This window comes from Orycteropus afer, unplaced genomic scaffold, assembly GCF_000298275.1.
Source record: "Orycteropus afer afer isolate SDZICR_OR568_19922 unplaced genomic scaffold, OryAfe1.0 scaffold00001, whole genome shotgun sequence".
NCBI lineage: Eukaryota > Metazoa > Chordata > Mammalia > Tubulidentata > Orycteropodidae > Orycteropus > Orycteropus afer.
Window position 1 is genome coordinate 32,301,232 of NW_006921588.1, and position 17,565 is coordinate 32,318,796.

General features: G+C 39.1%; 1 protein-coding gene and 1 non-coding gene across 2 annotated transcripts in view; both read left to right on the forward strand.

The window, feature by feature from the left end:
• Positions 1-17,565, forward strand: part of ABCB11 (ATP binding cassette subfamily B member 11) — a 99,396-nt gene that overhangs the window by 34,412 nt on the left and 47,419 nt on the right. The window contains exons 10-16 of the mRNA XM_007945836.1: positions 2,595-2,708; positions 6,548-6,658; positions 8,774-8,899; positions 11,093-11,296; positions 13,042-13,212; positions 14,433-14,634; positions 15,822-15,897. Of these exons, the coding sequence (XP_007944027.1) occupies positions 2,595-2,708; positions 6,548-6,658; positions 8,774-8,899; positions 11,093-11,296; positions 13,042-13,212; positions 14,433-14,634; positions 15,822-15,897 (1,004 nt within the window). The remainder of the gene's footprint in view (positions 1-2,594; positions 2,709-6,547; positions 6,659-8,773; positions 8,900-11,092; positions 11,297-13,041; positions 13,213-14,432; positions 14,635-15,821; positions 15,898-17,565) is intronic.
• Positions 5,054-5,156, forward strand: LOC122151087. The gene has a single exon (XR_006163966.1). It is a non-coding gene; the product is annotated as a U6 spliceosomal RNA (small nuclear RNA).

A 17,565-nucleotide genomic window follows, 5' to 3' on the forward strand; every position in this document is an offset into this window, starting at 1 on the left:
TTGAACCGCCAGCCTTCTGGTTAGCAGGCAAGTGCTTTAGCCACTATGATACTGCCTCGGAAACCCAAGGAGGGGTCGCTATGAGTCGGGGCCGACTCGACGGCACATAACAACAACAGCAAGTTAGAAAAAAAGATGAGGGGGACCTGAATGTCACAGAAGGCTGTTCTTTCGTGCTCCTTTTAAGGTGGAGAATTCAAAAATAAAAAAATAACAACAGTAATATAAATTAACATTAATTAGCATGTACAATGTGCACAAAGAGAAGTGTTAACTATAATTACCACATGTAATACAACTTTCTTATGCATTTAATATTATAATTCTACCACTTAAAAAATGAAATGGAGGTCTTATGGAGTTAAGAAACGTGTGTCAAGTGGCACAGAGAAGAGATTTGAACTCAGGTCTTTGTGACTTGGGGGCTTGACTCATTAAGCACTGTTTTCCTGCCACTGGATCTGTCTCCCAGGGGAGCACATACACCCTTTCTCCAGCAGAGCACACCAACAGATTGTTTCTCAGCAGGCTCTCTTCCCTTGTCTCTTCTCACACGACTGTCCCACGCTGCTGTCCATTTGGGGTGAAAAGCAATAGACTCCAGTGGTGTATTCTAACTACTATGATAGCATTAGGTGTGTGACTCTATCCTGTCTCACTTACTATTCCCCTCAGAGCCTCAGAGAGGCATACCGTTGAAGTAATGGCTCACAAAGCCAGGAGGAACAAGATTGACCTGCCATCTGTTTATGTAAATAAAGTTTTATAGGAACACAGCAGTGCTCATTTGATTACAAAATGTCTCTGGATGGTTTTGTGCTACAGTAGCATAGTTTAATAGTTGCTTTGGAGATCAGAAGACTCACAAAATTGAAAATGTTTACTATCTGGCCCTTCACAGAAAACACTTATTTGCTTCCTGCTCTAGACTTATATGGAAAGCTTCCTTTGATCAGGTAGTAAGGTCCCTGGTGAAGGAGGTCTCAAACCAAATTAGAACCTAAGAAGTGTTCTGTGAACTCCCTTCACCACTTTCCAAGTGTCAGACCTTGCTACTGTCATCATCATCATATCATAGCTATCTATTACTTATGTAAACAGGACTGGAATAATCATCTTTACATATATTATCTCATTTACTTTTCATAACAATCCTATAAAGTATGTAATATCATCATCTCTGTATTACAGATTACGAAATTGGGGTTTAGAAAAATTAGGTAATCTACCTTTGTGAGAAAGCTAACTAAGGAAAAGGTAAAAGAAGGGCAGATGAAGAGATAATGTTTGTTGTTTGTGCCTGTGCATAAGGAGGAGAATTCAGAGAGAAGACGTGAAGGGCTTTCCCACTGTCTGTGTGGAGCAGCACTGGTCTTGTTAACCATCCTGACATGTTTATTTCTAGAGAAAGAAGGAGATGGTTGGGAGGCTCTGAGAAGCCTTATGCTCCAGCCACTCTAGCCACAAGGAAGAAAGAGAGTGTGGAGGAGACTGTGTGGTAATTTGCCCAATACCAATATAACCAGGAAGGGTCTGGCCTATGGAGACCACCATAGACTGGGATCATCTGATTATCCGAGAAAAGTTACATCCATGCAAGAGCCAAATTTTACCTTAGCATAAAGCTCTAGTCCCCAAGGCACTGTGGCTAATGAAACTCTTCCATGTGAGTCATGTGACCAGGACTTATCCTTTGGTTGACAAGGGGGGTGGGGGTGGAAAAGATGCAACTTGAGGAATTGCCACATTGCTTCTTCATCTTTATGAGCAGCACTAATGAAAACAGTGTGCTATTTGGTAAGAACATCTGGCCATGATCTGGTAGGCTTTTCCTAACTTAATGAGAAAGCTGTGCTGGTGATTCAAAGGACAGCTCTACCATCTCTGCACAGGGACCTGAGTGCTCTACCTGTATGCACCCAGCAGCAGGTGCACCTAGGAGCTGGCAGTCAAGAGCCTGGGCTCAAAACTGCTCTATCACTTATTACGTGTTGTGATGTAGGGCAATTTAGGTAACCTCTATATACATCTGTTTCCTTTTCTGTTTTAAGGCTATAATGGTGTTAAACAGGTAAAACATTTAGAAACACAACTTACTATTATTGTTATTAGTAATATAGTAATAGTAGCAGTACCCTTCCTATTGATGTGCCAGTCCCTAGGACAGTCAAGCTCACTTAGTATCTTTATTATTTCCTTCACCTTTTAACTAGAAAACCATTATAACACTATTTATATAATGAACTAAAGTACCATATCAGTATTTTAAACCATTTTGTGACTATACACTGCCTTGCATAGACCTCAAACTCATTATGAAACATGTTTTTTTTTTTTTTTTTTGGTCATAGAAGAGCAACATTCAGCCATAAATAATGTAATCTTTTAAATCATAACAACGGGAAAAATAGAAATGCTTTACAGATCAAAAATTTTTCCAGGAGATTTCAAAGAGCCAAAGATTCATTTCACTTTCCAATGTCTATGGAGGGATATTTCTGAGAAAACTCCAGGCTCACATGGCTGGCCCAAATGATTGAAAAAACAAAAACAACAAAAAAACTACATGAAAACTCTATCTCTTTTCATTTCAGATTTTCTTCAATGTTTTAGTAGCAGCTTTAAATCTTGGCCATGCATCTGCTTGTTTAGAAGCCTTTGCAACTGGACGTGCAGCTGCCACCAGTATTTTTAAGACAATAGACCAGGTATGTAAAAGTCAAAATGAAAGCTGTTTAGCAGGTTGATGGTTGAGGAAATGAACCCTTCAGGAATTTACCCCCAGTGTTAAAAATTATGAACAGCTGGCATAATGCCCTTTATTCAGTGATACTTAGTAAGTGTTATCATGAGCTTGACCTAGTTCTAAGAGCTGGGAATGTAATAGTGAACCAGAGCAAATAAGGCCTCTGCTCAGGGAGTGCCTGAGTGGTACAATGGTTAAAGTGCTCTGCTAACCTAAAGGTTAGAGGTTCAAGTGAACTTAGAGGTGTTTTGGAAGAAAGATCTGGTGATCCACTTAAAAAAATTAAACTCTAAAAAACAAAATCACTGCCATTGAGTAGATTCTGACTTACAGTGACTCCCATTGGGTTTCCAAGGCTGTACATCTTTATGGAAGTAGGTCACTCCATCTTCTTTCTGCAGAGCAGCTGGTGGGTTTGAACCACTCACCTTCCAGTTAGCAGTCAAGTGCCTTATCCATTACACCACCAGATTGAAAACCCCTAAATCAAAACCCTTAAACCAAAAATATCCCCTGAAGTCTTCTTAAAACCAAACAATAATTTAACTAGTAAGAAATATCTGCCTTGAGTATTATGCTCTTTCAAGAACTCTCCCTAGGGAATCAAATTGACAACAGCAACTTGAAAGATTAGATAAGAACCCTAGGGGGCAATGAATTTATTTACTGAGGGAGGAGCAACTCAGAAAAGGAGGGTGGGAATGGTTGCACAACTTAAAGAATATAATCAATGTCACGAAATTGCACATGTAGAAGCTGTTGATTTGCTGTATATTTTGCTGTGCATCTTTTCAACAACAACAACAAAATACATAGAATTTTGAAAAGAGACCACCCTCTGGAGCACAGCTCGACTCTGACACACATGGGATCTCCATGAGTCAAAGTCCACCTGAAGTCAACGGGTCAGTGGTACATGGGAAGCAAGTGCAAGATGGTTATTGGTAGCAGAGACCTCTTAGAATTCAAGGACCTGAAAGAAGGTCGGAGGCTGGAAGGATGGGAAGGGGCCAAATCATGCAGGACTTTAAGACCAAGTTCTTAAGATTGGATTATCTCTGAAGTGTGACAGCTTGCTTAGGATTTTTTTATTGGAGCATGTTTGAGGTCAAGCTAGTGAGTCCAAATTCAAGAACAGAAAGGGGAAGATGACAATCTCCCCTCTTCAATTGTGAAAACAATGCCCTGGACTAAGAATCAGAAGCCCTGGATACCCAGAGAGGTACTTAATAGAACCCCTGAGTTAGGAATATTTTCTGCCAAACCGTGAGGCTGTAACCTGCCTGAGGAAACACTTCATCACTTTATCTGCTTTGTATTTTGAGGTTTCAGAAATATTTTGTCTTTTTTTTTTTTTTTTTAAGAAAGAAAGATTATTGAAAACCACATAAAAATACTGAGCTATCCAAATGCTACCTCATTCTTAGAGTTCTTATGCTCAAATAAGATACTTGAACCTATGAAATATTACCAAAAAATAAAGTGCAGAATTATTTTAATACTTTATGGGAAAAACAAAAGAAAACCTCCATCACGTTGACTGACTTGCAGTGGACAGTGTAGAACTGCTGCATAAGATTTTTAGGGCTGCAAATCTTTACAGAAACAGACTGCCTCATCTTTCTCCCACAGAGCGGCTGGTTGATTCAAACTGCCAACACTTTGGTTAGCAGCCCAATGCTTTTGCTTAGCAGCCCACAGCATTACCTTGGCTCCTTAATATCTTTTTAAGAGACCTAAAAAGAAGAAAGTAGGTTATACTATACTCACAAATAGAGCTTTTATGATGAATTTCTGTCACTAGTGTGGGAAAGGAAAGAAGCTGACCTGGAGTGTTCTAGAAGCTGGAGGTGATTCTCACCCTTGTCTAATTAACTATAATGGTTAAGTCCTAGATAGATTTACTAATAGCAACAGCAGAGGTGAAACTAAGCATATAAATTGAAAATTAATGGTATTTGAAGACATTACTTGAGGAAACTAAATTTTAATAATCTACAATAGATACTCAAATGAGAAGTATTATTGGACCCCAGCTTGGCTGATGAGTTGGCCAAATACTTAACCTCTCTGAAACTACACTTCCTCAACTGAAAAATGAGGATATCATCTTTTAGGTATGTTGACAATTACATGAATTAAAAATGCATATTAAAATGTCTTGTACATTATCTTTCATACATAGTAAGATCACAGAGGTGGTTAAGCATTTGGCTGCTAACCAAAGGCTGGCAGTACAAACCCTCCCTGTGGCTCCACAGGTGAAAGACCTGATAATCTGCTCCCATAAAGATTACAGCCAAATGTTTGCTTCAGCAGCACATATACTACAATTGGAATGATACAGAGAAGATTAGCATGACCCCTGCACAAGGATGACACACTAATTTGTGAAGCATTCCATATTTTTACAAAATTAGCCACATACACTCCAGAAACAACAGAAGACAGAGTTGGAATAACTTCTCAGAGACAAACAAACACCTTGAGAGAGAGAATCACTGGGCCTGCAGTCTCAGAACCGTGGTCTTGGGGTACATCATGCTCAACTGGCACAACACAGTAGACAAAAATCTTGTTCTACAGCCTACTTTGGTGAGTAGCAACTGGGGTCTTAAAAGCTTTCGAGTGGCCATCTAAGATACAACTTTTGCTCTCCTTTTGTCTGGAGCAAAGAAGAGTGAAGAAAATCAAAGACTTTTAGAAACAATTAGTCCAAGGATAAAATGGACCACGAAAACCTCAGCCTTCATGACCCTGAGAGCAGAAGAACTAGATGGTGCCTAGATGGCATTCATAGCAGAAAAACTATGAATGCCAACCACTTGGAAAGGGACCAACACTGGACATCCTGGACAGAGTGGGAGAAAAAATGTGGGACAAAATTCAAAAACACAAAATGACCAGAATTACTAGTCAGATAGACTGGTGGAACTCTTGAGACTATGGCCCTGGTTTACCCTACAGGCCTAGAAATGGACTCACTTCTATGGATTGACTCTCAGCTCAACAATAGAAAGAACTACATGCAGAACAGGAGCTCTGGTAGCATAGTGTCTAAGGCACTTGACTACTAACCAGAAGGCTGGTGGTTCAAACCCGTCAGCCACTCCTCAGAAGGAAGATGGGGCAATCTACTTCCATAGTGATACTGCCTCGGAAACCCAAGGAGGTGCTATGAGTTGGGTCCGACTCAATGGCACATAACAACAACAACACACACAGAACACCTACCCCAGGGAGATGCACCCAACTACTCTAGGGAGATGCACCCCTTAGATCAATCAGCCATGAGACACCAGAATGACACTATGTCATTCACATAGAAGGAAAGCTGGACAGACAAGAATGCATAGTTAAGAAGGTCACAGGGAGGGGGGAGTCACAGGGAGGAGAGGGGAGGAGAGTTTTTTTTTTATGGTTGGGGATGCTATTCAAGGCTGTGAAATCAAATGTGCATGAACTGTTGAATGTAACTCAATTTTGCTTTGTAAATTTGCACCTAAAGTGCAATTAAAAAAAAAAAAAGATTACAGCCAAGAAAAGCCTATTGGGCAATTCTACTCTGTCTGGTGGGGTTTCTCTGAGTCGCAATCGACTTGATGGCACTCAACAACAATACCAACAATGTAACTGTTACTATTATTAGTCAATATTGAATTAGATAGAAACTTATCGTTAGCATATCTGCAATATTTTACTTGGTTGTTTTTCTGTTTTTTGAGTAAATTCAAACTGAGATTTAAAGTGAATGTGTATGATACAACTTGTTGCTATTCACCCTTTTATTTTTCACTCTAGCAATCAGTCATTGACTGCATGTCAGAAGATGGTTACAAGTTGGATCGAATCAAGGGTGAAGTTGAATTCCATAATGTGACATTTCACTATCCCTCCAGACCAGACGTGAAGGTGAGCTCCAATCTTTCCGCCAGAAACAAAGGACATTTTCATTTTTGATGATTCACTTCTAAAGCCACAAACTACTTGTTGTGAAGCCTGACTCAGTTTCTAGGAACAAGGAACTGAGACATATTTCTGTGCAAGTGTCCTGGGGTGTTATGACATTTTCAGTTGACACATGACATTCCTTTATGATAGCTGCATGTGCAAATCTCTCTGATTGGAATATAGTGACAATCCTTTCAGGTTATGTCAACTCTAAGGTGTTTTGTTGAAATGAGTGGCAGGTCCTGCATTATGAGCATATGTTAAACTTCAAGCAATCAGAACATTCAAGACGTACGGCTTCATTAACCACTTCCTTGGAGACAGTAGAAGACGGAGCACACTGAGTGCTTAGGATATGAAGTGGTAAAGGAAAGCTGCCATCTTTGTAGTTTGCTGCTTTCCATCTGTAAGTTCACAAGGGTCACTGGATCAGTCTTTGTAGAAATATAACCTTACGACATTGTGCTCATGTAGTTTGTACTAGGTGGTCATCCAGAGCATACAGTGAAAAAAAATTATCGTTTTCATGGACCTAATGAGCAAGTATCTTTTAAGGCAATTTATTCTATAGGAAAATTAAGATCCACTCCCCCTGATCGATGGGCTTTGAAATGAACTGCATTCTTCACTTTAACATAATGTCTTCAGCCATGCTTTCTTAACAATTCTTTTATCCCCACAGATCTAAATCCTACATTGCTAGCACACTTTAATTCTGATACTATATAGTAGACTATATCTTCCAATTATTTATTTGAAATATATATTTGATTAATGTTATATATCTCATATGGATGTAAACACCAAATGTCATAATATGTATGATAGGGCTTTGAAAATTCTAAAGCATGAGGTAGTACTCACTCACTAAGTAAAAGATGGTTAAGACTTCCTTTAGAGTAGATATTCAGAACCAGCTCATAATAGTTGCTCAACAAATACTGGTTTAACTGAAGCATATTAACTTGATTGCTAGTTTGTCTTCTAGTCCCAATGTCAATAGTTTGTTTTAATAAAGTCTTAGGCCCATAAATATTCTTCATTCGTGCCATGAATATGTGCTTAGCCCTGTTCTCCTCCATGTTGTACTGGGGCTACTAGAAAGACAAAAAGTACACTCGATGCCTGCCTGCCTGCCTGCTTGGTGGAGCTTACAGATCAATACAGCCCAGTATGTGGAAATGTATTTGCAAGCCTTGCTCTCTAGTGTGAAATGAAAGACATGGGAAATTTTGTTACAGGTAGGACCCCAGACCGTCTTTACATAACCACTAAAATCAAACTAAAAACTTGTACTTTATTGGTGAAAATATCCAATAGGTAGTTATGAATTAGTTTCTTGATCTTCCCTCTGTAGACTTTCACCAGTATTCATGCCCTACTTTTAATAGTGCTTTATACCTAGCAAGCACACCAGTCTTATTTGATAAATTCATTAAAATAGTATGTTCACTTATAATACAGGTGTATGACAGCTTAAAATTTACAAATTGGCTTTTGTTAATCTGTGATCAGTAAATTAGTATTTTATTTCTAACTTAATGTATTCTTCTTTTATTAATTGAAACAGTCTTCTTGAAGTAACTTGGTATATCAGAAGTGTTCTAAATTACATGTTGGAGCATAATTTTTAAAAGTTATCATGGTTTATTTACATCAGCCTTAATAAACATCATTTTAATTTGTTGGCTGCAGCCATTAGGTAAATAATTAGGGAATTTCTGTGCCTACCAGAAGTATCTTTCCCAAAAGCCTTTAGAGAGCATGGCCTTGCTGACAGTCTGAATTTGGACAATACATTTCTATTGTTTTAAGTAAAAAAAATAAAATGAAATGAAATAAGGAATATGCTTAATGCTGAAATTTTGTCCTATGCATTGTTTATTAATTTTCTGGTTATTGATGGATATTAATGAATATTTCTTTGGGATCACAAGTCTCTCTCTCTCTTTCTCTCTTGCACACACACATACATACACACACGGAGGTCCTCACAAAGCATCCTAACTCATAGCCTAATTGCTTGATTAGGTTCACGCTGATAACCTCAAATTCGTTGTTTTCTTTTCCCTCCAGATTTTGAATAACCTCAGCATGGTCATTAAGTCAGGGGAAACGACCGCTGTGGTAGGATCCAGTGGCTCTGGGAAGAGCACAGCATTGCAGCTCATTCAACGCTTCTATGACCCCAGTGAAGGCATGGTGTGTGTTTTCCAGAAACCTCTCAGTCCACTGGGATGAGAAGAGCACAAATGGAATATGTTGATCAAACTCAAGGCCACACATACACTGTGACTGTTCTGGCCCACGCATAGCTGATTTAATGATTTCTGACTGAATTACTGTACAAATACCCCACATGGGGGCAGTGTTAGATGAATAACCAGTCGATTTACTCAGTGATGTACCTGAATGTGAAGACACATTCAAAGTGACATTATAGCCTCTTTAGTGAACTAAACTTTCCATTTCTTTCATTGTATTGTAACAAAACCATGATTGTTCCCTGAAAGTTCCCCAGAAACAGAGTTTAGAAAAACTGATATGACTAGAAATTATCAGAGAACTGCCCTTGGTTACTGCTTTGAGAAGTTAGGTTTTAAAAGCCTAATTTATTTAATTTAACAAAACACTTCATCTCTTCTCTTTAGTTGACTGTAAAAAGAGCACTAGTGGTACAGTGGTTAAGAGCTTGACTGATAATGAAAGGTGGGTGGTTTGAACCCACCAGCCACTCCACGGGAGAAAGATGTGGCAGTCTGCTTCCATAAAGATTGCAGCATTGGAAGCCTTATGGCACAATTCTACTCTGTCCTATAGCATCACTATGAGTCGGAATTGACTTGACAGCAAGTGAATTAAATTGACAGCAAGGGTTGGTTTTGTTGGGTTTATTTGACTGTAAACATAGACTAATATTATGAAAATTAATAATATTAATAACTGACATTTATTTATAAAATTATATATCAGGTACCTTATAAGAACGATCCCTTTATTCCCATGTTGTTATTATGTGCCTCGACTCATAGCGACCCTTCCTTGTGTTTCCGAGGCAGTATCACTACAGAAGTAGATTGCCCAACCTTCCTTCTGAGGAGTGGCTGGTGGGTTTGAACCGCCAGCCTTCTGGTTAGCAGTCAAGTGCCTTAGGCACTATGCCACAAGAGCTTCTTATTCCCATAATGACCCCGAAAGGCAAATATATCTATTTTATAATGAGAAGCAGAGACTCAGAGACTGAACTTTTTCCAGATTATTCAGCTAACAATAAAGCCAGGATTTGAACACTGTTGGGTTCATTCTGCCTGAAAATCGATCTTGTCAGCATCTCCTTGATGTCTTGAAATAGTCACTTAACTATATGTTAAATGGCTTCAATACAATGGGTTCACTATAATGCAAGACAAGCATAATGGAATTTTCCTTTTTCTCAGGTATTTCATTCTCTGATTGGGTATTCTTTACTGCATACCACCATAACTACACTCTGAATATACACAAATCGTGATTTCTTTTTTCATGTAAGATGTGTTGCTAATATTTATTTTTATTTGCTCATCCCACTTACATTTTCAGTTTCTTTTGTGCATCCATATTATTTGATAATTCTGGCCAGAAAGTAAGATTTACTTTAAAGCATAAAAACCAAAACGCCAAATTCACTGCCATTGAGTTGATTCCAACTCATAGTGACCTTCACAGGGTTTCCAAGGTTGTAAATCTTCACAGACGCATACTGCTTCATCTTACTTCTGCAAAGCAGCTGGTGGGTTCAAACTACCAAATTTTTGGTTAGCAGCCAAGTGCCTTAACCACTGTACCAACAGAGTTCCTTACTATGAAGCATATATGTAAGGATATAATCACTGCTTGTATTTATTGTATCTTTGGAAGTCCATTTTTGGTCCCAAGTTAAAAGATAACAAAAATATTCAAAGTTTGGTGAATAACCAACTCTACTCTTTATGAGGAGTTAAAAGCTTACCATTCCTGGGCCTATCATGTTGCATTAAGTGACCTTTATGTCATTTGTGTTTTGACAATCAGAGCTCTGGTAGCGTAGTACCTAAGGCACTTCACTGCTAACCAAAAGTCTGGCGATTCAGACCCATCAGCCACTCCTTGGAAGGAAGGTTGGGCAATGTACTTCCATAGTGATACCGCCTCGGAAACCCAACAAGGGGTCGCTGTGAGTCGGGTCTGACTCGACGGCATATAACAACAACAACAACAATCCTTAAATAAGCAACCACAGTACAAAAGAAATTATTTCAATTATGATTTTGCCAGTGTCCATTTTTTTTCTCTCTCCATTGGTCAAGTACAATGTAACATTATGATTCTGACCTTCAAGGATCCCAAGGGATGTCATGTTGTGCTTATGCTCTCTAGGTCACCCTGGATGGCCATGACATCCGCTCTCTGAACATTCAGTGGCTTAGAGCTCAGATTGGGATAGTGGAACAAGAGCCAGTTCTGTTCTCCACCACGATTGCAGAAAATATTCGCTATGGCAGAGAAGACGCAACAATGGAAGAAATAGTACGAGCTGCCAAGGAAGCCAATGCCTACAACTTCATCATGGACCTGCCGCAGGTATCCTAGCTTATGTTTCCAGGGGAAAATCCAGAACTCACAGAAGAAAACAAGTTACATAATAATATGCATTTCTTCAAATTTGAATCCTGAATAAGTAAATGTTTAATGTCACGTTTAATTTTATGCCTGGAATTATACCAAGAGTTTTCCCCTTTGTCTGAAAATAAATTGGTGTTAATATATTAAACATCTACCAAACTGGGAAACTTTCTTTTAAAATGTCCCCTTTGACATAGATACAATTTCCTGATCCCCATCCATTAAACACCTATCTGCCAGTTGCTGTTGAGTTGATACTGATTCACGGAGACCCCACATGTGTACAGAGTAGAACTGTGCTCCACAGGGTTTTCATGACTGTGACCTTTCAGAGGCCGATTGCTAGCTTTTCTTCCGAGGTGCCCATGGGTGGGTTTGAACTGCCAATCTTTTGGTAAGCAGCCGAGCATTTAACCATTTGCACCACCACATACCAGACGCTAAATTGGCCAGGTAGCAGTAACTTGCACGTGGTGTCAGAGTAGAACTGTGCTTTTCAATGGCTGTTTTTTCAAAAAGAGAGTGCTAGGCTTTTCCTCTGAGGACTCCTGGGTGGACCTGAAGCAGCAGGCTTTCAGTCAGCAGCCAAGTGTTAACTGTGTGCCAATTACACAGCAGTGAGCAAGAGAAGGTTCCTATCCAGGCAATGGGGCTCCAGAGTCTGTGCTTTTGGACACATTGTTTTCAGTCTTCTAAATTACCTTTTATGAATAGAATGGCAATTGTGAGTATGATACAATCCAGTGGTGAAAGAGAAAGCTTTAGAATCAGACTGCTTCTATGTAAATTCCAGTTTCTCCACTTACAAACACTATGAACTTGGGCAAGTTATTTTACCCTCTTATATCTCAGCATTTCATCATCCATCAGTTAAGGAGAACAGCTGTACTTACCTCATAGGTTGTGAGGATTAAATTGATGTGTGTAAAGAGCTTAGCACATACCTGACACATTGTTGTTGTTGTTATGTGCAGTCGAGTCAAACCCGACTCATAGCGACCCCTCCTTGGGTTTCTGAGGCAGTATCACTACGGAAGTAGGATTGCCCAACCTTCCTTCCGAGGAGTGGCTGGTGGGTTTGAACCACCAGCCCTCTGGTTAGCAGGCAAGTGTCTTAGCCACTATGCTACCAGAGCTCCCACCTGACACATAGTGGGTGCTTAATCATGTTGGCTAATAATAAGCAAGATAACAGTCTGACCACCAATACCTCATTCTTAGATTCCAATGTAGTGCTAGATGAGATTTCAGTAACTATTTGCTGTTGATGAAAATAACTATAAAGCTGGCTCTATCTTTCATTCATAAAGTAAAGACAGCTTTAGCATTGTGTTTTGGTGTGTTGTCCATCAAGAGATAAGGACAAGGAGTTGATACGTGGGTTAATCGTCTAAGTTGAATTTTCAGGACCCTGACCAATTTTCACTTTGCCTCAAAAGTTTTACTTGAGGTTAAATGAAATAGGAACTTTTATGCAACCCAGTGAACCTGGGAATGAAAGTGTAAATCATTTTCATTTACACACAAATACTGATCAGACAATAATCTGTTTCAGAAAGGGGGCTTTCTTCCAGCGAAAGTCATAGCTGTGCAAAATTATACTTGAGGAGGAAGCTAGAAAGGATCTCACATTGAATCACTGTCAGGAGCTATCAAATGAACAAATGCTTCTTCCTCAGTTACTGGTGTTGCTTTCTTCCTAGAAATTTGATACCCTGGTTGGAGAAGGTGGAGGCCAAATGAGTGGTGGCCAGAAACAAAGAATAGCCATTGCTAGAGCCCTTGTCCGCAACCCCAAGATCCTGCTTTTGGACATGGCCACCTCAGCGTTGGACAATGAGAGTGAAGCTGTGGTACAAGAAGCACTGAGTAAGGTCTGTTGAAAGTCTGAGTTCATTTCACAGGCCCATGTGGAAATGCTTGTGCTGCTATGGGAGAAGAAGCTCATTGACAAAGAGGGAGAGAGAGAGAAACAGAGAGGGAGAGAGAGAGAGAGAGAGAGGGAGAGAGAGATGGAGGGATGGAGAGAGAGAAAGAGAAAAACAGAGAGATAAGAGAGGACCACACACTGTCAGTTGATCTTCATTATTTGCAGATTCCATATTTGTGAATTCAGTTACTTTCTAAAATTTGTTTATAATGCTCAGATCAATGTTTGTGACCTTTTGCTACCATTCACAGACATCTGTAGAGTGGTGAGAAATTTGAGTTGCTTGATGTACACTTTCCCAGCTCTTTGAACAAGCCAGCACTCTGCCTTCAAGTGTCTTTTTTTGTAGTCTATTTAGTGCCATTTTTTTTTTTTTTTTGCTTTTTTTGGTGACTTTGCTGTGAAAAATGGTCCTCCAGTGTGATATTGAAGTGTTGTCTAGTCTTCCTAAGCACAAGAGGCCATGATATGCCTAACAGAGAAAACATGTGTGTTTGATAAACTTTATTCAAGCATTAAGTTGTAGTGTTGCCTCCAAATTCAATGTTAATGAATCAACATTATATATTAAAAAAGATCTCTTTAAACAGAAAAACACATAAAACAAGGTTATGTTTTGATCAGTTGACGAAAATGTGGTGACCAGAGGCTTGCAGGAAACTAACATTATATTTCCCCTAGAGCGATGGTTCAGGATTCTCTAATTCAGAATTCATGGAGACTCTGTAGAACATTACCTCAAATAATAAGAATCAACTGCAGCTGAATACCACATGGATCATTGTATTCAGAGTGGCTGTTTAAAAAACAGCGATAGGTTATACTTTGCCTCACAGGTGAACAGAAGACAATTATGGTTTGCTTCCAGAAATTGCAAATACATTTTGAATGAAAATTTCAAAATGTTGTATAGTCTATCTTATAATACATGACTAAAATTTTGGTTTGTTTGGTTTTAGCTGTGAATTAATAGCAGCAACCAGAACAGTGTGTGATGATGTTTATGGCCACAAGAAAGTATACTGGTCTTTCCTAAAATCTATAGGCTATCTGAAGATTTTCCCAGGGACCAAGGCTCTGATATACTTGGATCTGAGACAATCAAAAGGATTGGATTGTTCTATGGTACAGTCTCATTTAATGGTACATTGTGCATGCTTACAGATTCAGCACGGACGTACCATTGTCTCAGTTGCCCATCGCCTATCCACAGTTAAAGTTGCAGATGTCATTATTGGATTCGAACATGGTGCAGCAGTGGAAAGAGGCACCCATGAAGAACTGTTGGAAAGGAAAGGAGTTTACTTCACTCTAGTAACTTTGCAAAGTCAAGGAGATCAAGCCCTTAACGAAAAGGACGTGCAGGGCAAGTATCTTTCCCTTATGTGTACCTGTTCATTTTTAAAAAAACTCAAATGTATATAATAACATGTACAGTGCTTTATGACTTTCTATGCATTTTAATATATACTGTCTTATTTGTTCTCCCAAGAGCCCTAGAAGGTGTTATTATTTCCCCCTGTTTATAGATGATAAGGGAAATAACTAAGGTAGAGGAGGTCAAGTTACCTGATCAAGTCATAGAGGTATAACCTTGGTCTTTTTTCACTCCTGTCCCCGTTTCTTCACACTTTGCAAACGGGAGGGGTTTCTTAGATTGTCTTGCCCACAGTGGGAACTCTATGCTTGTTAGTTGAGTAAATTAACAAATGACTACAAAGTATTTGGTTTTCATTAATGTAGATACTTCAGACCCTACTGTATCTTCTCTTCAAACTGAATTCTCAGATCTGGTGGTTAAAAAAAAAAAACAAAAACATTGCTGTTGAGTCAACTCTGACTTGTGGCAACTCCACAGGTTTCAGAGTAGAACTGCACTCCATAGGGTTTTTAAGGGCTGTAATCTTAAGGGAGCAGAATGCCAGGCCTTTCTTTCATTGTGCCACTGGGTGGATTTGCCAAAAGCAAACTGTTTGTGCCACCCAGTGGCCACATTTCGTGTTTACCACACTTACATTAATCAACCACTTCACACTTCGTTTACTGTTTCACTGAACCTACCAGCCACTCCTCAGAAGGAAGGTTGGGCAATCTACCTCCGAAGTAATACCGCCTTGGAAACCCAAGGAGGATTCTCTATGAGTCGGATCCGACTCGATGGCAGTGGGTTTGGTTTTGGTTTTGGTATATGTTTAACATATGTGACTATTATTCTGAATAGATTTAAAACATTTGGTGGAGCCATCACTCTTTGCCACTTCTGGTGGGCTTCCCTCAAGTTTATATGATTCATGCTATAAGATATTGAATTCTGTGGAGGTAACATATATAGGCTCTCATATAGTTCAAATGATTCAATCTTTCTGACTATTTTGAATTTTCTGTTAGAATATGCTGGACAATGTTGTTTTATTTATTGCAACAAAATTAATAAAAAAAAACTTCAGTGCCAGGTATAGTAATTATATCTGGGCAAATATAATAAATAATTCTATTCAAGAATGGTTCTGCATATTATATACACTAAAGAATCACTCATGTTGTGTTGAATAGAAGAAGATGCAACTGAAGATGCCTTACTTGAGAGAAAACAGACCTTTAGCAGAGGGAGTTACTGTGCTAGTTTAAGGTAAGTTCAAGTCATGGGGCAGTTTTAAAAACTTCCAAATATTCTTCCCAGCCCCTTTCTCCACTATGATCCTTAGACAATATTTCAGCATACAAAAAAGGAGCCCTCTGGTAGCATAGTGCCTAAGGCACTTGACTGCTCACCAGAAGGCTGGCAGTTCAAACCCACCAGCCACTCCCCGGAAGGAAGGTTGAGCAATCCTACTTCCGTAGTGATACTGCCTGGGAAACCCAAGGAGGGGTCACTATGAGTTGGGGCTGACTCGACGGCAAACAACAACAACAACAAACATATTCCCAAGTTTTGTGTTAAATGAGCATTCAAATGAATTCTATATTTACATGTCTGTGTCGAGTTCATGGTTTTGTTTGTTTAACCTTGGCTTCTTATCTATTTGGGTGCAGGGGTCATTATGGAAAGACTCTAAATAGTTAAAATAATGTTTGTTGATGTTGGAAAGGGATTTTTTTTTTAAAAAAAGTCTGTGTTTAATTTCTTCTCCCAAAGCTCATTGTACTCTTATATGGAGGCCAAACTCATGCCTCTAGTACTGCTCCTTAACTTACTGAGTTACAATTGAATTACAAACACTTTTATTGCCAGAGTAATCCATCTGAAATCAAATCATTCTTTAACTAGGTGAATTTTTTAAAAATATATATTTTATACCTTTTGAAGGGATTTTCCTAAATATGAGCTATTTCTTTTTCTCTGAATCAATATATAGGTATTCACTTTCAAAACATATTTTTGGAGCATGATCTTGTTAACAATATTAAAAATTTTAGCTTCACTTCCTGGTTTATAAGTTTCAGCAAAATAGTTTCTAGGTTGATGCTAAAAGTCTGTGTATTAAGAATTCTTTCTGGCAGTTAACCACCCTGATGGAGCAAGTTGTTGCACCTCTGGGCTCAGGACCATGGTTGCAGGGGACATGAAGCTCAATTGGCATAATATGCTACACAAAAACATTGTTCTACATTCAACTTCGGTTAGTGGCAACTGGGTCTTAAAAGCTTGCAAGCAGCCATGTAGATGCAATAATGGGTCTCTCATCATCCAGAGCAAAGAAGAATGAAGAAAACCAAAGGCACATGGCACCAATTAATCCAAGAGACTAGTGAACCATATGAACTCAGCCTGTATGACTATGAGACTAGAAGAACCAGATGGTGCCCAGCTACCACTGTCAACCACTTGGAAAGAGATCAGTGCAGGAGATCCTGGATACAGGGGGAGAGTAACATGGAACAAAACTCAAAATCATACAAAAGACCAGGTTTACTGGTCTGAGAGAGCCTGGTGAGACCCCAAGACCATGGCCCTGGTTAACCTTTAGGCCTGGAATTGAATTCACTTCCATAGCTTCCAGCCAAACAATAAACTGGCTTATGGGGTAAACATTTACACCAGGTTGATCAGGTTGATACACTCCTTAAAACAATCAATCATGAGAGAACAGAAGGGCAGTAATTGCACAAGGAGATAGTTCAGGGGTCAGGAATGCATTGGAAAGAAGGACACAGGGAGGAAGTGGGAAGAGAGCTGTTATGAACTGCTGTATGAAAATGAATTTGCTCTGTAAACTGTGACCCAAACCACAATAAAAATAAAAATAAAGAGACAAGAATACATACACACACACACACATAGAAGAATTCTGCCTGG